This window comes from Podarcis cretensis (assembly GCF_951804945.1).
Source record: "Podarcis cretensis genome assembly, chromosome: 13".
Classification (NCBI taxonomy): Eukaryota; Metazoa; Chordata; class Lepidosauria; order Squamata; family Lacertidae; genus Podarcis; species Podarcis cretensis.
This window is the reverse complement of record NC_137182.1, coordinates 51,757,616-51,779,421: the sequence shown is the minus strand read 5'-3', so window position 1 is coordinate 51,779,421 and position 21,806 is coordinate 51,757,616. Positions and strand designations below refer to the sequence as shown.

The 21,806-nt window shown below is 46.2% G+C and overlaps 1 protein-coding gene across 2 annotated transcripts in view; it reads left to right on the top strand.

Annotated features, from left to right (window-relative positions):
* Nucleotides 1–21,806, top strand: part of VAMP2 (vesicle associated membrane protein 2) — a 28,094-nt gene that overhangs the window by 3,146 nt on the left and 3,142 nt on the right. Inside the window, exons 2-4 of one of the 2 annotated variants that reach the window (XM_079952229.1) lie at nt 14,509–14,629; nt 19,413–19,571; nt 20,994–21,045. In XM_079952229.1, coding sequence (XP_079808355.1) covers nt 14,509–14,629; nt 19,413–19,571; nt 20,994–21,045 — 332 coding nt within the window. Of the gene's footprint in view, nt 1–14,419; nt 14,630–19,412; nt 19,572–20,993; nt 21,046–21,806 lie in introns of those variants that run through there. The other variant, XM_079952228.1, reaches the window with a different exon arrangement.

Genomic DNA, 21,806 nt, shown 5'->3' with positions numbered 1-21,806 from the left:
CCAGCATGTGAATTTAAAATATATCAAAACTAGCAGGTTTATATATGAAAGAGAAACTAATTAACCAGTTCTTCACTTGTCCAACAACATATTATCTTTCTCTCTCTCTTTAATAAACATAACTCATTGCCAGCAGTATTATCACCCTTCCCTCCATCTCCTCTGTATACCTTAAAACAGTGTTTCCCAAACTGTTTCCAGCTGTTTTTTTGGACTACAACTCCCATCATCCCTAGCTAGCAAGACCAGTTGTCATGGATGATGGGAATTGTAGTCTGAGAAAAACAGCTGGAGACCCAGGTTTGGGAACCCCCACCTCAAAGCAACCTTCTTATACTTTGGGGAGGGGGGGGTTGCCCTCAGATGTTGTGGGACCACAACTCCCATCATCCTTGACTAAACTGTCAGGGGATGATGGGAGATGTAGTCATAGAATCATAGCGTTGGAAAAGGGACCCTGAGCAGCATCAAATAACGGATTTGGGTGAGGGACACAAACTACCAAATCATGCCATTTAGCATTCTCTCTTCCAATGAACTGGCATATGTAATTGTTCACTCATTCTTCTCTGTCCACCCTTTGAATCTCTTCTTAGCTTCCTCTGCTTTGATAATAGTTCCCCTCTTTTTAGAAGGGCAGGGAGAGACCTGGAGATATTGATTCCCCCAGTTCTTGCTCTGAAAGGTCTAAGGCAGAAGACATCTTAAGGCAGCCCTGTTCAGGGAAGTTTTTAATATGTAATGCTGTCCTGTTTTTAACACTGATTGGGAGCCGCCCAGAGTGGCTGGGGAAACTCAGCCAGATGGGCGGGGTATAAATAATAAATTATTATTATTATTATTATTATTATTATTATTATTATTATTAGGGCTTTAAAAGTTTGTCCTTGTACCAGAAATAATTGTGGTGAACACCCCCTCCAAATAGTGACAAAAACCCTTAATGGATCTGAGTGACTTGAGAGTGTTCACTTTAAAGTCAGGGTTGTGGGTTTGAGCCCCACACGGGGCAAACGATTCCTGCATTTGCAGGGGGTTGGACTAGATGACCCTCGTGGTCCCATCCAGGTCTACAATGCTGTGATTCTCAACCTGAAACACATTCCCATCCTAGGAGTGGTCTGTAAATTCCCCTGGGTCTCTTCTTGAGGGTGTGTGGTTGGGTTGAATCAAAGAGAGGAGAGGCCTAGTACTGTGATCAAATACCCTCCCTTACTTTGCCCTTCAATCTCCCCCTGCCCTACTTTCAATGAATTGATCTCTTCTCCCACTACTTGAAACTGCCTTTTCTTTTTTTCTTTTTTATATATAATATTTATTTAAAATTTAGGAATAACAAAAAGGAGAAAAGAAAAATACAAAATGCAACAAGAAACAACAACACCAAAAAAGAAAAAAATACATCCACTTTAAAAAATAAAAAGAACTGATTAAACCTTTACATAACTTTCTTCCTTTACTTATTTCCTTGACCTCCTCTCACCTCCCAATTTTGTATTCTAATTCAAATCGTTATTTCAGCAAATCCTTCCAACCTTATTTTCATTTAAGTAATTTAATATAATATATTACAATTTAACATCCTCTCTTTCGTCAATTTCATCAACTCATCTTTACTTAGTCCTTTATGTCATTTCAACCAAAACCATCTAATTTTCTTTTTCCAACATCTTTCTAACAGTCCTTAATTTTACAATATTTTTGAAGATATACTTTAAATTTTTTCCAATCTTCTTCCACCGACTCTTCTCCTTGGTCCCAGATTCTGCCAGTCATCTCAGCCAATTCCATATAGTCCATCACTTTCTTCTGCCATTCTTCTCGGGTGGGTAATTCTTGTGTCTTCCAATACTTCGCGATGAGTATTCTTGCTGCTGTTGTAGCGTACATAAAAAAAGTTCTATCCTCCCTTCGCACCAATTGGCCGACCATGCCCAGGAGAAAGGCCTCTGGTTTCTTCTGGAAGGTATATTTAAATACCTTTTTCATTTCATTATAAATCATCTCCCAGAAGGCCTTCTGGGCCTTCTTGAAACTGCCTTTTCTGGCAGTCCGTAATCTGGAAGGTGGGTTTTGTAAAGGAGACAGGGGTACGCTCTCTGAGGCTGTCCCAGGATGTGCAAATAATTTTCGGTATGCATTACGTAGATCTGTGATTCTCTGTCTTGCGCCCTTCATTTTTTCCCTCCCCTCTCCTGATGTTTAGCAGCCTTGGAAAATAAGCCTAACCAAGTTACTAGACCACAGGAATGTTTTACGGCCTTGCCTGTGCTTGTCTTTTGTTGGCCTGAGGCAGGGAGCCAGTGTGGGCTTGCCTAAATTGTGACGATCATCCATGGCTGATCCCTGTCACGTTATATGGAAATGAACTGATCGATTGATTGATCGATCTTCCCCAGCCGGTCGAGATGTGCCTTTAGCCGCATGGACCCTCAGCAGATGGCTTGACCGGAGGGGGGAAAATGGAGTGAAAAAGGAAAAAAAGAGGAATTGCCAAATACAGAACAAAGAAAACCTTTTGTTCTGAGCAGCTGATACAACAAGTACATCCTTTGTGCCTTGAAAACAAAGGGCTAGTCAGAAGATGATTCAAGTCACCTCCTTATCTGCTGTGAAGTTATGTTTTGGCCTTGCAGATAACACCCACCAACCCCACTGAGATAACTCTTCTCCCATGAGAGCTTTTGTCACATCTGTGGGGGCCCCCCTCCCAGCTCAAGGGCCACATTCCCCCCTGGGGGCCACGTGTGAGTGGTGGGTGGGGCCAGAGGCAAAAGTAGGCGGGGCCACTCTGATGTAAATCCTTGGGTTTCCAAAGGCAGTCACATCCGTCCCATCACCTGGCAAATAGAAGGTGAAGAAATGGAGACACTGAGAGATTTTACTTTCTTGGGCTTCGTGATCACTGCAGATGGTGACAGCAGCCACGAAATTAAAGGACACCTGCTTCTTGGGAGAAAAGCAATGACAAACCTAGACAGCATCTTAAAAAGTAGAGACATCACCTTGCCGACAAAGGTCCGTATAGTTTTCCCAGTAGTGATGTATGGAAGTGAGCGCTGGACCATAAAGAAGGCTGATCGCCCAAGAATGGATGCTTTTGAATTCTGGTGCTGGAGGAGACTCTTGAGAGTCCCATGGACTGCAAGAAGATCAAACCTCTCCATTCTGAAGGAAATCAGCCCTGAGTGCTCACTGGAAGGACAGATCCTGAAGCTGAGGCTCCAAGACTTTGGCCACCTCATGAGAAGAGAAGACTCCCTGGAAAAGACCCTGATGTTGGGAAAGATGGAGGGCGCAAGGAGAAGGGGACGACGGAGGACGAGATGGTGGGACAGTGTTCTCAAAGCTACCAGCATGAGTCAGACCAAAATGCGGGAGGCAGTGGAAGACAGGAGTGCCTGGCGTGCTCTGGTCCAGGGGGTCACGAAGAGTTGGACTCGACTAAACAACAGTGCCCCCTCCCACTGCCCATTTATAAGCCCTCTTTGGGACCCTGACCCTTGAACCTTCACCCTTGTCTTTACCAAATGACTAGGCATAACAAAGGCGGACTTTGGATGTCATTTGCCTCCAAGCGATACGCCTGTCCTTTATCTGATGTAGAAATTACTTAAATTACCTTGGTACGTGCCTTTTGATTGGAGGATGAATTCCTGGCTGGTTTATAATCGCCAAGTAGGTTTTTAAAGGGTTTATTTTTTGGAGATCTCTGCAGTTCTGCACGTTTCCTGAGGCCAGGAGGCTGCTGAGATCCCCTCTGTGTACTAGGGAAGTTGCCGACTCGTACGGACCTCAGGCCTTTCATTCTTCCAGCCCAGTTCTGACTGGCAGCAGCCAGCTCCAGGTTCTTTCCCCAATTCTTTGAATTGGGGAGAACTCCTGGGTGGGAGACAGAAGTCATTTTATCCTGAGTCAGACAGTTGGTCCACCTAGCTTCATATAGACCACACTGATCTGCAGCAGCTCTCCAGGAATTCATATAGCGTTATCCCCTTGAGGATTAAACCTGGAACTTTTCATATGCGAAGCACATGCTCAGACACACTGAGCTATATCGCTTTTCCCAGGTCTGTGCCGTGCTACCTGCTCTCTTTTCGTGCCCCTTCCCATTCATGCACACGCATTGTGCTGTTGCAAAGGACAAAGTAGTGCATTTTCTGCCTTCTGTTTTTCTCAGCGCAACATTTGATTTAAGTGTGCAATGCTATCTGCGATTGGAATTCTAGCTAGCTGGTAGCAGTGAATTTTATTTTATTTTTTTGCTGTCTTGCACACTGCACAATAATGGGATGAGGAAGGGGGCAGAGGCCTGCAGGGTATCTATCTATAAAGGTAAAGGGACCCCTGACCATTAGGTCCAGCCGTAGCCGACTCTGGGGTTGCGGCGCTCATCTCGCTTTACTGGCCGAGGGAGCCGGCGTACAGCTTCCAGGTCATGTGGCCAGCATGACTAAGCTGCTTCTGGAGAACCGGAGCAGTGCATGGAAATGCCGTTTACCTTCCTGCCGGAACGGTACCTATTTATCTACTTGCACTTTGATGTGCTTTCAAACTGCTAGGTTGGCAGGAGCAGGGACCGAGCAACGGGAGCTCACCTCGTCGTGGGGATTCGAACTGCCGACCTTCTGATCAGCAAGCCCTAGGCTCTGTGGTTTAGACCACAGCACCACCCACATCCCTATCTATGTATGTATACCAGCACTTTAAAACCTGGGGTTTCGTTGATTAAATTCAAAATCTGAATGTGCAGAGTGCTCTGTCCATTTTCTGAAGTGTCTCTAATGGCTTTTTGGAAGAAGCAGTCGCTGGAGGGTGTTGATTTATCCCTTTTGGAGCGAATGCTTCTTGCATTTTCTTCCTGAGGACTGGTAACTTGAACTACACCGTTCCTCCCTCCCCTCAAACCGAGAAATTGCTACACAGCTAGCTGAGCTGGAATGGGAAAAAAGTGAAGTCAAACTCACATGGCAACCTCGAAGGTACCTCCCTCTCTTTGAACTTGTTGTTGTTGTTGTTGTTTAGTCGTTTAGTTGTGTCCGACTCTTCGTCACCCCCTGGACCAGAGCACGCCAGGCACTCCTGCCTTCCACTGCCTCCCGCAGTTTGGTCAAACTCATGCTGGTAGCTTCGAGAACACTGTCCCACCATCTCGTCCTCCGTCGTCCCCTTCTCCTTGTGCCCTCCATCTTTCCCAACATCAGGGTCTTTTCCAGGGAGTCTTCTCTTCTCATGAGGTGGCCAAAGTCTTGGAGCCTCAGCTTCAGGATCTGTCCTTCCAGTGAGCACTCAGGGCTGATTTCCTTCAGAATGGAGAGGTTTGATCTTCTTGCAGTCCATGGGACTCTCAAGAGTCTCCTCTAGCACCAGAATTCAAAAGCATCAATTCTTTGGCGATCAGCCTTCTTTATGGTGCAGCTCTCACTTCCATACATCACTACTGGGAAAACCATGGCTCTTTGAACTAGCAGGTGATAACTTTTGCAGCCTATACAGCAGTTGCTCAGATTTTGAGATTTTATCTGGGCTGGATACCTCCAACCTGCCTCAAGTGTGGTGTAGTGGTTAATGTTGGACTAGGATCTGGAAGAGCAGGCTTCAAATCTCCATTCAGCCTAACCTACCTCCAGGGTTGTTGAGGGGATTAAATGAAGAAGGGGAGTACCATTCATGCCACCTTGAGCTCCATGGAGAAAAAGCAGGATGGAAATGCAATACTATTTTTATTTTTTTTATTTTTTTTGTCTTCCAGTAGCCAGTGCTTCTGGGACGCAGGTGGTGCTGTGGGTTAAACCACAGAGCCTAGGACTTGCCGATCAGAAGGTCGGCGGTTCGAATCGCCACAATGGGGTGAGCTCCCATTGCTCAGTCCCTGCTCCTGCCAACCTAGCAGCTTGAAAGCACGTCAAAGTGCAAGTAGATAAATAGGTACCACTCCGGTGGGAAGGTAAACGGCGTTTCCATGCGCTGCTCTGGTTCACCAGAAGCGGCTTGGTCATGCTGGTCACATGACCCGGAAGCTGTATGCCGGCTCCCTCGGCCAGTAAAGCGAGATGAGCGCCGCAACCCCAGAGTTGTCCGCGACTGGACCTAATGGTCAGGGTTCCCTTTACCTTTAGCCAGTGCTTCCCTCAAAGTCTCAGATGGGTGGTGCTCTCTTCCATCATTCATTTTCGTTCTTGTTGGGGGTTTTTTTGTGCTGGTTCCAGAAATAACAAGGTGTGCTGCTCTCTGAGCTGGAGGTGGTTCGATGGTTACTTAGCATCTTGGTCAAAATCTCCTGCATGTAACTGATTTGCTTCCCCTTCTGTCCATGGACCACCCTGACCTCATTATCTCGAGAGATGTTGAAGCCGTTAGCTACTCCATTTATCATCAGTGTTGCCTTCCTACTGGGGCTTAACCTGTTTCTTTTTTTCCTTTTTTAAATGAAAACATAAGAATAGCAAGCGAGTGAGAGAAACAAAACGAAACTGGTTCCACGTACAGTGGTACCTCGGGTTAAGTACGTAGTTCGTTCCGGAGGTCCGTACTTAACCTGAAACTTTTCTTAACCTGAAGCACCACTTTAGCTAATGGGGCCTCCCGCTGCTGCCGCCGCAGCCATGCGATTTCTGTTCTCATCCTGAAGCAAAGTTCTTAACCTGAAGCACTATTTCTGGGTTAGCGGAGTCTGTAACCTGAAGCGTATGTAACCTGAAGCGTATGCAACCCGAGGTACCACTGTATATCTCTGTCCTTGACACGTCGAGCAGGGCCTGGTGTTCTTAAAAATGCAACAGGGGGAAAAACCCAAAAGGAATAAATTTCTTAATTGGCCTAAGAACATAAGAAGAGTTCTGCTGGATCAGGTGAATGGCCAATCTAGTCCCGGAGGAATCTTCTCCCCTCCTGTTACAGATAGGTAGCCGTGTTGGTCTGCCATAGTCAAAACAAAATAAAAAAATTCCTTCCAGTAGCACCTTAAAGACCAACTAAGTTAGTTCTTGGTATGAGCTTTCGTGTGCCTGCACACTTCTTCAGATACACTGAAACAGAAGTCACCAGACCCTTCTATATAGTGAGAAGGTGGGGAGGGGTATAACTCAGAAGGGTGGTGGGATTGGGTGATTGGCAGATAGCTGTGATGAGCCTGTTGACGACTCTTAACGACTGCAATAGGTCTTACAGGAAAAAGCAAGGGGTGAGAAGGTGAAAAATGGCTTTGTCATGTATAATGAGATAAGAATCCAATGTCTTTGTTCAGACCAGGTCTCTCCATGGTTTTAGGTTTGGTAATAAGTTGCAATTCAGCAGCATCTCTTTCCAGTCTATTTCTGAAATTCCTTTGTAATAGAACAGCTACTTTGAGATCTTGTATAGAATGTCCTGGGAGATTGAAGTGTTCTTCTACTGGTTTCTCTCTTCTCCCCTCCTGATATTGAGAAGCGTTTATTTTCTCCAACCGTGTCGACAAAGCGTTGTCGCTCGACCTCATAGCCCTTGGAGCTGTGTGTACGTGCTTAACATATAAGCCACAACATTAGCTTATTTTGCATCATTCATTCTGCTGCCAGTCATGCCCAACTCCTTGGCAACTTCCCCCACAGCTGCTGAGATTTAGCCAGTCCTGGATCCGGGCTGTACCATTTCAAACTGTTCGGGGTTGGGGAGGGAGCATTTCACGCGACTCGCCTGGGGCGATAGTCCCTTGCATATAGAAAAGGTAATGTTCAAGTGGAAAGGGCCTCTTCTTTCCTTTACAGTGGTACCCCGCAAGACGAACGCCTCGCAAGACAGAAAACCCGCTAGACGAAAGGGTTTTCCATTTTGGAGGCGCTTCGCAAAACGAATTTCCCTATGGGCTTGCTTCGCAAGACGAAATGTCTTGCGAGTTCCTGCGGGGTTTTTTCCCTCCCCCCCCCTTTCCTAAGCAGCTAAGCCGCTTATCAGCTGATCCGCTAAGCTGATAAGCCGCTAAAAGCTGCTAAACCGCTAATAGCGCTAATCCGCTAAGCTGTCAACGGGCTTGCTTCGCAAGACGAAAAAACCGCTATACGAAGAGACTCACGGAACGGATTAATTTCGTCTTGCGAGGCACCACTGTATTTTATTTTATTTTGTTATTTTTAATTTATAGAATATATATACCACCCTATACCCGGAAGTCTCAGGGCGGTTCACATAAAAAGATCACAGTATATAAGATAAAAAATAAAAGCAGTAACCCCAGTAATACTCCTCCTAAAAAAGAGCCACATTTTAAAAGGTTATGGGATGTGCTACATCTCTATGTGCAGGGCATTTTTCTTTCTTTTTTTTGAGGGAAGGAGGAGTCATTCTGCGACGTAAGAGGTCCCAGTTACATCACTTAATCAGAACGAAGCTTTCAAGGGCGCTCTCCAGATGTTTTGCATTACAAGTCCCATCAGCCAGTGTCTGGGGTTGATGGCAAGCACTAGTCTACGCAGTGATGGCCAAACTTGGCTGTTTGGGGACTACAACTCCCATCATCCCTAGCTAACAGGGCCAGTGGTCAGGGATGATGGGAATTGTAGTCCCAAAACAGCTGGAGGGCCAAGTTTGGCCATCACTGGTCTACAGCATCTGGAGGGCGCTGAGTTGGGGAATGCAGCCTTAGAAGCTCATCTCAACTTGCTCTGTGGGTTAAGGTAAAGGGACCCCTGACGGTTAGGTCCAGTCGTGGCTGACTCTGGGGTTGCGGCGCTCATCTCGCTTTACTGGCCGAGGGAGCCGGCGCACAGCTTCCGGGTCATGTGGCCAGCATGACTAATCCGCTTCTGGTGAACCAGAGCAGCGCACGGAAACGCCGTTTACCTTCCCGCCAGAGCGGTACCTATTTATCTACTTGCACTTTGACGTGTTTTCGAACTGCTAGGTTGGCAGGAGCTCTGTGGGTTAGCAAACCCATAAAGACAAAGATTTGTGGGGAACGCTGGATTTCTGGGCCCCAGCGCACGCCCTCCCAAGACCCTTTTACATAACCATGGTTTCTGTCCTCAACATGGTCTCCAATGGTCTGGGATTTCTCTGTCTCTTTTTTTTAAAAAAAAAAGGAAAGGGAGGGAAACCAAATCAGATCTGGTAACTCATTTTTGTTCTGTGCCATTCTCTGTAGCTCTTGCTGGTTTTGTTTCTCTAGCCTTGTCTCCCCCCAATGGATGGTCCCAGCCCTTTACTTGCCATTGTTTCAGTGGTGTGGCGTCACTGTCTGAAAATAGAAGGCACTTGGGAATATGTGTGTGTGTGTGTCTACGTCTGTCTGTCAGGGAATTGCAGGTCCCTTTCCTCCACATTTTCCTCTTTCATTTTTATTGTTTCGAAAACGAGACTCAGTTGGTGCAAAACTAGGTTCCTGACCCCAGACCTGGGGGAACCCCCCCCCAAAAAAGCCTTTGTTTCTATGGGGGCCAATCAAATCTGGAAAAGGTACCCAAAAAACATGGTTATGTCAGGAATTTGAGGTGTTCTGCCTAAGCTGAGCTGTTCTGATGTGGGCGGGGGTGTGTGTATTCCATGGGAATTAGACGATTTCATTCTTAATTTGAAAATCAGGGTCCTGTGTCCTGTAGGATTTTGGGCTACTCAGAGCTGCTTCCTTGTGTCCTGTAAAAGCTTGATATGACTCTGTCCAGGTCTCCCTTTCCAGGGATTAAATATAGAGTCCTTGCTCTTAATCGCCCTCTAATTATAGCCTGTTATCTTAAACCCACCAGAGTTTTTGTAGTGCAGGACCCCCCCCCAACGCCCAGCAGATCCTCTTTTTTTTCCTGCAGGGGCCGGGTGCTGTTCTCTTGCTTTAAAAAGGGTTGTCTTTTTTGGGGGGGGGGTTGCATTGCAGTTACCGTCTTTATTTTAGATTGTTCAGTTTTTGTGGCATTTAAACAAAACCGCTGATGGGGAAGGTAGGTTTGTGCTGGGCACTTGGGAAGCTGTGGGTGGGGTTATATAGGGGTATTTATTTATTCATATATTATTTACATATATTTACTTATAGCAAAGTGTAATAAAGGTAAAGGTACCCCTGCCCGTACGGGCCAGTCTTGACAGACTCTGGGGTTGTGCGCCCATCTCACTTAAGAGGCCAGGGGCCAGCGCTGTCCGGAGACACTTCCGGGTCACGTGGCCAGCGTGACATCGCTGCTCTGGCGAGCCAGAGCCGCACACGGAAACGCCGTTTACCTTCCCGCTGGTAAGCGGTCCCTATTTATCTACTTGCACCCGGAGGTGCTTTCGAACTGCTAGGTTGGCAGGCGCTGGGACCGAGCAGCGGGAGCGCACCCCGCCGCAGGGATTCGAACCGCCGACCTTTCGATCGGCAAGCCCTAGGCGCTGAGGCTTTAACCCACAGCGCCACCTGCGTCCCTCCAAAGTGTAATAACAGAGGCCAAATAAAACTAGAAAGAGATAGCTAGAACTAACATAGAGGAACAAATTTCCATAATGAAACAGGACATAATAAATTAACAGCACAAGGTTGCGAGTAACACAGATGGGTTTTCATTATCCTCTACCTTGTGACTTGAGTGCATTATAAAAAAACTCAGATTTCTTGATAGAGACTTTGTCTTGTCGCCCGCCCTCTCTGTTTCTCTTACCATATATGTAAGCATAACCATGTACAGTAGTACCTTGGTTCTCAAATTTAATGCTTTTTGGAAGTCCGTTCCAAAACCAAAGCGTTCCAAAACCAAGGCACGCTTTCCCATAGAAAGTAATGCAAAATGGATTAATCTATTCCAGACTTTTAGGAAAACCCTAAAACAGCAATTTAACATGAATTTTACTATCTAACGAGACCATTGATCCATAAAATGAATTATGGTGCTGGAGGAGACTCTTGAGAGTCCCATGGACTGCAAGAAGATCAAATGCATCCATTCTTAAAGAAATCGGCCCTGAGTGCTCACTGGAAGGACAGATCCTGAAGCTGAGGCTCCAAGACTTTGGCCACCTCATGAGAAGAGAAGACTCCCTGGAAAAGACCCTGATGTTGGGAAAGATGGAGGGCACAAGGAGAAGGGGACGGAGGACAAGATGGTTGGACAGTGTTCTTGAAGCTACCAGCATGAGTTTGACCAAACTGCGGGAGGCAGTGGAAGACAGGAGAGCCTGGCATGAAGGTTAACAGAAACTTGTATCTATAAAAATCAATATATAATATGGATTACAGTATAAACAGAGGCGGACACGACTAAACAACAACAAATAATCAATGTACTGTCATATAAAATAAATAAGATGGTATTGTAGATGATAATTTTTTAAAAAATAAGTAAATTTCTTACCTGCACTGATGATAGTCATTGTTTGGATGGGGGGGGGGGCTTTTATCCATTTCCACAGTCACAATCAATCAATCAATCATTCAGAACTGGGTTCCACACAGTCACAAAAACAAATTAACCAAATAAGCTTCAAAAACACAAAATAAATAGCAAAAACAAAAGCCCCAAACTTAATCCGATCTGGAAGTCCATTTGACTTCTAAAATGTTAGAAAACCAAGGCACAGCTTCTGATTGGTGCAGGTGCCCGGGAAACAATAGCCGACAGCCATATTGGATGTCCAGCTTCCAAAAAACGTTAAAAAACTGTAATACTTACTTCCGGGTTTTTGGCGTTTGAGAACCAAGGTAGCATTGTATACTATTAGTTATCCATTCTCTTAAGGACGGTGTTCTGTCTTCCCTGACCCCACCCATTTTGTCAAATTATCATTCTGGCAGAAGTTAAGAGGTGTTGTGTTAATTCCCTGCCCTCTGTTTGTACAGTTTCTTTGACGCAAGCCAATGATGTGGGTGTTTATTTTAGTTTATTCCATTTGCCTCCTACCCTTTCCTCACTCTGGAACTCAAGGTGTGTCTCCCATTTGGTCAGGTGCTTCAGCCAGGTGCCTGTGTCTGTGTGATGTCAGGACTTGCAAGCCCTGGGGCTGATTTTCAAAAACCTCCGTAGCCACAGACAACCAAATTCCATACCAAGAGAAGCTGAATCCCGAAGCTGCTCAGAGTGGCCATTATTGATAGGGCTGGCCATATTTGTTGGAAAAGATACAGTGGTACCTCGCAAGACAAATGCCTCGTAATACGAAAAACTCGCAAAACGAAAGAGTTTTTCGTTTTTTGAGTTGCTTCGCAAGACGGATTTCCCTATGGGCTTGCTTCGCAAGATGAAAACGTCTTGCAAGTTTGTTTCCTTTGTCTTGCAAGTTTGTTTCCTTTTTCTTAAAACCGTGCATTCACTTCGAGGAGCAACTCATAGCCTTTTTTGAGGTTTTTGAAGACTTTGGTGATTTTTGAAGCTTTTCCAAAGTCCGTGCTTCGCAAGACGAAAAAATCGCAAGAAGAAAAAACTTGCGGAACGAATTAATTTCGTCTTGCGAGGCGCCACTGTAGTCATGAATCTCCCTCTGAAGATAGAGAGATAAAGCCCTTTTGAGCAATTGAGGGGTGGGAGTAATTCCTGTACTGTGGTATCTTGTTTTAAGAACAGCTTAGTTTATGAACAACTTGGATTAGGAACGCTGCAAACCCACAAGTAGGTGTTTCGGTTTGTGAACTTTGCTTTGGAATAAGAACATGTTCCACTTCTTGTTGAGCGTGTTCCATTTGTAAATTGAGTCCTCCGCTGCTATGGGAAAGCATGCCTTGGTTTAAGAACGCTTTGGTTTAAGAACGGGCTTCCGGAACAGATTAAGTTCGTAAACCAAGGTACCGCTGTATATATCAAGTTGCCTGTAGCAAGTATGAGTTTTCAATAATAATAATAATAAATTTATTTATTTATACCCCGCCCATCTGGCTGAGTTTCCCCAGCCACTCTGGGCGGCTCCCAATCGAGTGTTAAAAACAATACAGCACAACAAGCTTTTTTGTTTGTTTTGTTTTTAGTTTTTTTCTGGGCCATCAATGTAATGACAACTGACGTAATACAATTATGTAGGAAGACGGGTTCCTAAATGTTTTGATGGCTGCTAGTTCTTTATGTCATCACTTTTGGGAACTTAAATGCAAGGCTGGTGGCATTGTTATTTTGTTTTGTTCTGTTTGCTTGTGGGGAACTGAGAATGGATGATGCAATGAAGGTTAACCGAAACTTGTATCTATAAAAATCAATATATAATATGGATTACAGTATAAACAGTAGAGCCTAAAAGCAGCACTCGGATTAAAATTAAAAACAGAAAAGCAAGTTGCAAATATTATGATTTCAGTGTCTGCATCTGCAAAAGGATGCTGTCAGTTTCTGTCTACAAGATTGATGCGTATCCACCAGGAGGATATCCCAGGGCTGTAGAGCCATCACGAAGAAGGCCATGCATCTTAAATATTTGTTCACCCACAATGGTTGTTTGGTAGAATACTTTCTTTTGTTTTTAGAGTTTGACCGTCTGGTTTTGGACCCAGAACTACCTTTGAGGAGGCTTTTCCATGTGAGGGTGAAATACCTCTTTGCTCATAACCTGTGATCGGCATTTAATGGATGTTTATTACCTGATCTACATATGGCGTTTTCGGGAGCGCCCCCTCTCAAAAAAGGCATCACAAAACCTCAAGGCTTTCCACCACCCCACCCCCCAAGCCTAATTGTGGCATGGTGTTACAGGGAGTGCTAACCCCCCTTCACTGTGACACCCCCTTCTAAAATATCCCCATGTGTTGCAGTTCAGGTGGCAAGTCTAATTATGGCTGTGTGAGGCAGGATTTGTGGTGGGCCAAATGTGAAGGCTGAATCTGACCTTTAGGCCAGTGGGTTGCAGACAAGTCCTTCATTGCGCGTCTTTCTTTTATACAGTGGTACCTTAGTTCTCAAACTTAATCCGTTCCAGAAGTCCGTTCCAAAATCAAAGTGTTCCAAAACCAAAGCGTGCCTTCCCATAGAAAGTAATGCCAAATGGATTAATCTGTTCCAAATTTTTAAAAACAACCCCATAAAGAGGAATTTAACATGAATTTTACTATCTAACGAGACCATTGATCCATAAAATGAAAGCAATAAACAATGTACTGTAGTCACATAATCAATCAGTAGCTGAACTGGGTTCCACGCAGTCACAAAAACAAAACAAAAAAAAAACCCACAAAAAGGCAAAATACGTAGCAAAAACAGACAGACCTCAGCGTAATACTCGAAATGGAAGTGTGGCACTTAAATTGGAAGCGTAACACTCAAAATGGACCACGTTCGGCTTCCAAAACAAGTTCACAACTGGAACACTTACTTCCAGGTTTGCCGGGTTTGGGTTCCAAGTTGTTTGAGTTCCAAGGCGTTTGAGAACCAAAGTACCACTGTATATATTTTTGGCTTGAATCTGTTAATTACATTTCACAGTTCTTTGAGGACAGTTGCCTTGCTGTGTACTCCATCCTTTGTTTTTATGGTGTAAGCTGTCCTTACTAAGACAGCTGGGAACTATAACTTTTCAATGTGAGATGAAGTCAGGGGGGCAGATGATGATGATGATGATGATGATAACCACCGTTTTTGCTTTCTCTCTTGCCTGCAGGTCGGCTCCCACTGCCGCCGCGCCCCCCGCTGCTGGAGGAGAGGGGGGCGGCCCTCCGCCCCCACCCCCCAACCTCACCAGCAACAGAAGACTGCAGCAAACTCAGGCTCAAGTCGATGAGGTCAGTCACATGGGCAAGGATGAGTGTGGGGCTGGGCACTTGGGGGGAGAGTAGCCACCTACTTCTTGCCACCTCTGTTGGATTGGGGAGGGAGGGGTCGCAAGGTGACTCTTCCCACATAATTGCTTAGGATGGGAGGAATAAAAAGGTAAAGGGACCCCTGACCGTTAGGTCCAGTCGTGGCCGACTCTGGGGTTGCGGCGCTCATCTCGCATTATTGGCCGAGGGAGCCAGCGTCCAGATTCCGGGTCATGTGGCCAGCAGGACTAAGCCGCTTCTGGCGAACCAGAGCAGCGCACGGAAACGCCATTTACCTTCCCACTGGAGCGGTACATATTTATCTACTTGCAATTTGGCGTGCTTTCGAACTGCTAGGTTGGCAGGAGCAGGGACCGAACAACGGGAGCTCACCCCGTCGTGGGGATTCGAACCGCTGACCTTCTGATTGGCAAGTCCTAGGCTCTGTGGTTTAACCCACAGCGCCAGGTGGGCGGAGAGCATGGAATAAAAGTCCATATCTACATACAGCACAAACACACAGGCTGTAGCTCAGTGATAAAGACTTTGTTTTGCATGCAGAAACTCCACTGTTCAGCCTCTGATGGACTTTCCAGTAGGACGGGGAGAGATTTCTGCCCCAAACCCCAGAAAACCACTGGTAGTCACTGTAGACCACTTTTTTCTTTGGGCCACACTTTCAAAATAAAAAATGGCCACACCCATTTTTTAATTGATAAGAAAATACTACCACTGCTGCAGCTACTACTACTAATTTTATGACTTCTATCCCATCCATCTGACTTGGTTCCCCCAGGCACTCTGGGCGGCTTCCAGCAGTGAAACACTAGACATTGAAAGGATACAGGACTGCTTTCAGATGTCATTGGAAAGCCAGATAGTTGTTTATCTCCTTGACATCTGATGGGAGGGCGTTCCACAGGGCGGGCGCCACCACCGAGAAGGCCCTCTGCTTGGTTCCCTGTAGCTTTACTTCTCGCAGTGAGGGAACCACCAGAAAACCCTTGGGAGCTGGACTTCAGTGTCCAGGCTGAACAATGCGGGTGGAGAGTATACTGGGCCAAGGCTGTTTAGGGCTTTAAAGGTCAGCACCAACACTTTGAATTGTGCTCGGAAACGTACTCAGAAAATACATTGGAAAACAAAAAAGAAACAATTCCCAGGAGTTCTTGATTTATAACATAGAACGCAACTACTTTGTGATATGATCAAGGGACATGTTGATAAAACTTTATTCGCATTAGCCAATGGCCATAGCAACAGTAAAACATTACAGTATTCAGTAAGCAGGAAAGGAAATTTAATATAAGAGCACAATTTAAAGTCCTGAATCAGCAGTCAGTTAGTGGCCCTGATTCTGATTGCCTCAAGGGACAAGTATAAGGCAATGGAGCCACCACCTGAACCTGTAACACCCTAGGTCATGCGTAGGCAAACTAGGGGCAGGATCCGGCCCAATCGCCTTCTAAATCCGGCCTGCAGACGGTCCGGGAATCAGCGTGTTTTTACATGAGTAGAATGTGTACTTTTATTTAAAATGCATCTCTGGGTTATTTGTGGGGCATAGGAATTCGTTCATTCCCCCCCCCAAAAAAAATATATAGTCCGGCCCCCCACAAGGTCTGAGGGACAGTGGACTGGCCCCCTGCTGAAAATGTTTGCTGACCCCTGCACCTAGGTCAATCACTGAGGTCATCCGAATGGGCTGCTGTTAAGATGTTCCCCATATTTCAGAGGCCTAAAGGTAAAGGTAAAGGTAAAGGTACCCCTGCCCGTACGGGCCAGTCTTGACAGACTCTGGGGTTGTGCGCCCATCTCACTTAAGAGGCCAGGGGCCAGCGCTGTCCGGAGACACTTCCGGGTCACGTGGCCAGCGTGACATCGCTGCTCTGGCGAGCCAGAGCCGCACACGGAAACGCCGTTTACCTTCCCGCTGGTAAGCGGTCCCTATTTATCTACTTGCACCCGGAGGTGCTTTCGAACTGCTAGGTTGGCAGGCGCTGGGACCGAGCAGCAGGAGCGCACCCCGCCGCAGGGATTCGAACCGCCGACCTTTCGATCGGCAAGCCCTAGGCGCTGAAGCTTTAACCCACAGTGCCACCTGCGTCCCACTTCAGAGGCCTAGTCAACCTTAATAAGACTTTGGTGAGTTAGTGCCAGTGGTCTTATGCTGTGCAACACACTCCTGGTAGAGATTCAGCAGGCATGCTCAGTTTTTGTTTGTTTCTTAACTAAAATTTATATACCGCTTTATTTTTTTTTTTTTTTAAATTGCTTAAAGTCATTTCAACCTCAAAATGGTTAAACAGAACTAAAGCAACTTATGGCTTTCTCTTGAATGACTTGTTCGTGTTGAGAGGCGCTGTGGTGTAGTGGTTTGCGTGTTGGACCTTGGAGACCCGAGTTCGAATCTCCACTTGGCCATGAGCCATTCTCCTTAACGATTATCTGCATTTTTGTTTTTTTAATTGCGTCTTAGGGTTTTAGCATTATACGCCATCGTGCTATTTAATGGTATGGTGGTACAGAAATATTTCTGTAAATAAAATACTACCCTGTGTTGCAAATTTTGGCTGTACTCATCAGCCAGGCCTTATTAGCAACCGCCAGAAGTCTCGTCTCTCACCCCCTCTGGAAACTTGTGAGAGTAGGTGTTTCACTTTTCATGTGCTTTAGAGATATCATTCGCGCCTGTTGAGAATATTAAAAATACTTCCACCCTGGCTTTTCCGATATTTGTACTCAAGGCTGCTTACAACAGGAGAGTAAGAAACAGTCATGAGACTTAAGACAAATCAGCAGTGGCCTCAGCCAGCAGCAGAATTCTGCAAAAAGTCGTGGTGTCGCTTCAGCAAAAGCCCAGGGGAATAATTCCGTTTATCCAAAGCAATTTTCACCCCACTCTGAAACAGAAGAGGCTCCCAAGGCAGCTTATAAAGTTCAGTAAAAGTGCAGCTGCTTCTCTACCCTCGGAAAGAAAGTGTGATGGGGAGGGAAGAGGAAAAAAGCAGGTTCTTACAAGCAGGGGCCAGGAACCCGCAACTCTCCGGATGATGCTGGTTTGGTTTGCAACTCCTCTCCTCCCTGCCCTTGTTGATGGGAGTCGGAGTCTGACAAATGGAGGGTTTTAGATTCATGTAACATTTCCTTACGGGACGCGGGTGGCGCTGTGGGTTAAACCACAGAGCCTAGGGCTTGCCGATCAGAAGGTTGGCAGTTCAGATCCCTGCGACGCGGTGAGCTCCCGTTGCTCGGTCCCTGCTCCTGCCAACCTAGCAGTTTGAAAACACAAAGTGCAAGTAGATAAATAGGTACCACTCCAGCGGGAAAGTAAACGGCGTTTCCGTGCGCTGCTCTGGTTCGCCAGAAGCGGCTTAGTCATGCTGGCCACATGACTCGGAAGCTGTACGCCGGCTCCCTCGGCCAATAAAGCGAGATGAGTGCCGCAACCCCTGAGTCGTCCGCGACTGGACCTAATGGTCAGGGATCCCTTTACCTTTTAACATTTCCTTGCAATGGTGAGCTGGGAAAGGGAAGAGTTCAGATAGCCCGATGGCATGGTGAGAGTTGAGGGGGAATCCAGAGACAGCCTACGGATTCGTCTTGCATCTATTTTTTCTCTCTCTGCTTTTCAGCCCATGTGCTGTGGGCCTTTTCTGCAGTGCTTGCTGCGGTGAGACGGCATCTCCTAAACCTTTTGCTAGTGTGAGAGATCTTGGGGTGTGTGTGGGGGGGTGCAGATCAGACTGGCCCGTCTCCCTGCAGAGTTCCCTGTGGTCAACAGAAGCTTGTGGGTCTCTTATCTTTACAGTGGTCTCCAGGAAGAAATGTGAAGCTGTACTGGCAGCTGTGTGGCGTAATCAGTGCCGGATTTATGTATAAGCTAAACAAGCTATAGCTTAGGGCCCCACTCTTCCCCCCCCCCCCAATTTTTTATTCATTTTATAACACAACTAAACAACACAAACAGAAAAACAAACAATACAAACAAATTCTTGTCTTATCCTTATTTTTTCTAAACATTGTTAGGCGGACATCCCCAAGTCCACCCTATCTGATTTTCATTTTACCTCATCTTTAGTAGTTTACATATAATTTTTAACCATGTTTTTTATCACCCTTTTACCATAAAAATCTTCACAATTTATCACTTACAGATAATACTATTTTAAAATACACTATCTTCTACTTCTAACCCTACAGCCTATATCCACTTCCAAAGCTATTCTAAGATTTAAATATTAACATATTTTTTTCAAATATTCTTTCAACTTCTTCCAATCTTCTTCCACTGTCTCTTCTCTCTGGTCTCGGAGTCTCCCAGTCAGTTTGGCAAGTTCCATATAGTCCATCATCTTCATCTGCCATTCTTCGATAGAGGGCCCCACAAAAAAATTTAAAAGATTTTTTTTTTTTTTACCATATAGCATATATTCAACACAAAAACCAGCAACAAAGCACAGCTGGACATATAAAGGGCCCCATTACCTTCAGTAGCTTAGGGCCTCATCAAACCTAAATCCGGCCCTGGGCGTAATGGTTCAGAGTGCGACCTGGGAGAGAGCAGGGTTTGCACCCTCAGTTGGCCATGAAATGGTCTCACCCGGGGAGAGGGGACCCTGGGCCTGTCACAACATCGCAGGGTCGTTGTGAGGAGAATTACGTGCTGAACCTTGGATGGGAAAGTGGCGTATAAATCCAAATAAATGAGTAATAATAATAATAGCCGCCCTTTCTCCTTCTTCTCTTCCTTTTCCTGTTGCAGGTCGTGGACATCATGCGAGTGAATGTGGACAAGGTTCTCGAGAGGGATCAGAAGCTCTCGGAGCTGGACGACCGTGCCGACGCTCTGCAGGCGGGGGCCTCCCAGTTCGAAACCAGTGCAGCCAAGCTCAAGCGCAAGTACTGGTGGAAGAATCTAAAGGTAACCTGAAAAGAGCAGCAGACACATGGGTGCCCTTTGAATGCAGTGCTAAAAGCCCTTCCTTGCCGAAAAGGCCGTGCAGGTCTTAACTGGGAATAAGAAGGCTCAGCATCGCCCAGCCCCCAAGAATCCGTGTTTCAATCTTCAGACTTGTAAAACTTAAGTGTAAAGCACAGGCCCTCTGAGTACCATATTTTTCGCTCTATAAGACTCACCCTTTCTCTCCTAAAAAGTAAAGGGAAATGTGTGTGCGTCTTATGGAGCGAATGCAGGCTGCGCAGCTATCCCAGAAGCCAGAACAGCAAGAGGGATCATTGCTTTCGCTGCGCAGCAATCCCTCTTGCTGTTCTGGCTTCTAGGATTCAGAATATTTTTTTTCTTGTTTTCCTCCTCCAAAAACTAGGTGCGTCTTGTGGTCTGGTGTGTCTTATAGAGCAAAAAATATGGTATATGTGCAGATTCCCCCTGGATGAATCTTCTAAATTGGAGAAAGGAAAGTGAGTAGTGCAGTGTGTCGCTTCCGAGTGGGCTAAGCTGCAGGATTTGTCCCCGGAAGGGCTTTCTCCTGTTCACTCACTTTATTGATTCATTCATTCGTTTTACTTGTATGCAAAAGAAATTGTGCTCAGAGCGGCTGACGACAAAGAAAACAGGCATTTGGAAAACCCAACATGATAGATGTTTTCATGATAGACAACATAGTGCAGCAAGACGTTAGCAATTATGGTAACACAGACACACACACACATATATATATTTGGACGCAGGTGGCACTGTGGGTTAAACCACAGAGCCTAGGACTTGCCGATCAGAAGGTTGGCGGTTCGAATCCCCACGATGGGGTGAGCTCCCGGTCCTCGGTCCCTGCTCCTGCCAACCTAGCAGTTTGAAAGCACGTCAAAGTGCAAGTAGATAAATAAGTTCCGCTCCGGCGGGAAGGTAAACGGCATTTCCATGCGCTGCTCTGGTTCGCCAGAAGCGGCTTAGTCCTGCTGGCCACATGACCCGGAAGCTGGACGCCGGCTCCCTTGGCCAATAAAGTGAGATGAGCACCGCAACCCCAGAGTCGGCCACGACTGGACCTAATGGTCAGAGGTCCCTTTACCTTTACACACACACACACACACACACACAATCAACATTTCAGTACTGAAAATACAAGAAGATCACATAAACAACAGCCATCATGCAACAGCAAAAATAAGAAGGGATCTTGACAGTTTCCCCATGGTCCTAGAACACCCCCCCTACACACAATATTGCTCTGGGTCCTTCTCCTGCAGCAACTTGCAAGGCCCCCATAGGCAGGGAGGTGGGGTTCAGCTGCTCCTGCCCTTGCTTTGTTCCCAGAGACCAGTTGCATCTCCTTCACCTTTTCCCAGCTCATGCTCTCACTTCCGCCCTCTTCTCTCCCAATTGCAGATGATGATAATCCTGGGGGTGATATGCACCATTATCTTGATCGTTATCATCGGTGAGTTTCACTTTCTCGTAGCGAAGGCCATATTTTTGGGGTGGGACGGGTTGTCTTGTCTTTACAGTCAGTTGGGCTCGTTCTGGGTCCAGGTCCCCACTTCTGGCGGACAAGATTGCACAGCCACAGGGAAAAAAGATTCTGTTTTTTAAAAAGCATTGCTGCTTTTGGGAAAAGGCTCAGGGCTGCTAGTCTGCTCCCTACAGAGCAAACTCTTCCACCAGAGCGAGGCTTGTGCCTGTTTCCCCCATGCCAGCATTCAGTGCTGGAGCAAGTAAAGCCGTCAGAAAAGAAAAGAGCACGTGCAGAGTTCAGCTCCCCCGTGAGAGGCAAGTGCTGAGGGAGTTTGGTTTTCAGGCAAACTATTGACTCCAGTCATTTTCTTTAAGGCAACACTTTGCCTTTCTTCGTGGCCACTGAATTGTGAGGGCGTCTCAGTTGTCGCCACGTGGGTGGCTCATAAATCTGGATGCGACACTGTTAATAATAATAATAATTTATTATTTATACCCCGCCCATCTGGCTGGGTTTCCACAGCCACTCTGGGCGGCTTCCAACATTAAAATCAATACAGCATCAAACATTAAAAGCTTCCCTAAACAGGGCCGCCTTCAGTTGTCTTTTGAAAGTAAAATAGTTGCTTATTGCCTTGGCATCTGCTGGGGTCTCTAGAAGGGCTCTGGAGCAGTGTGGATATTGTTTAGGGCCTGGCCTTTGGGTGTGAGGTCTGTATCTGCTGGAAGGCTTATCAGAAGAACTGC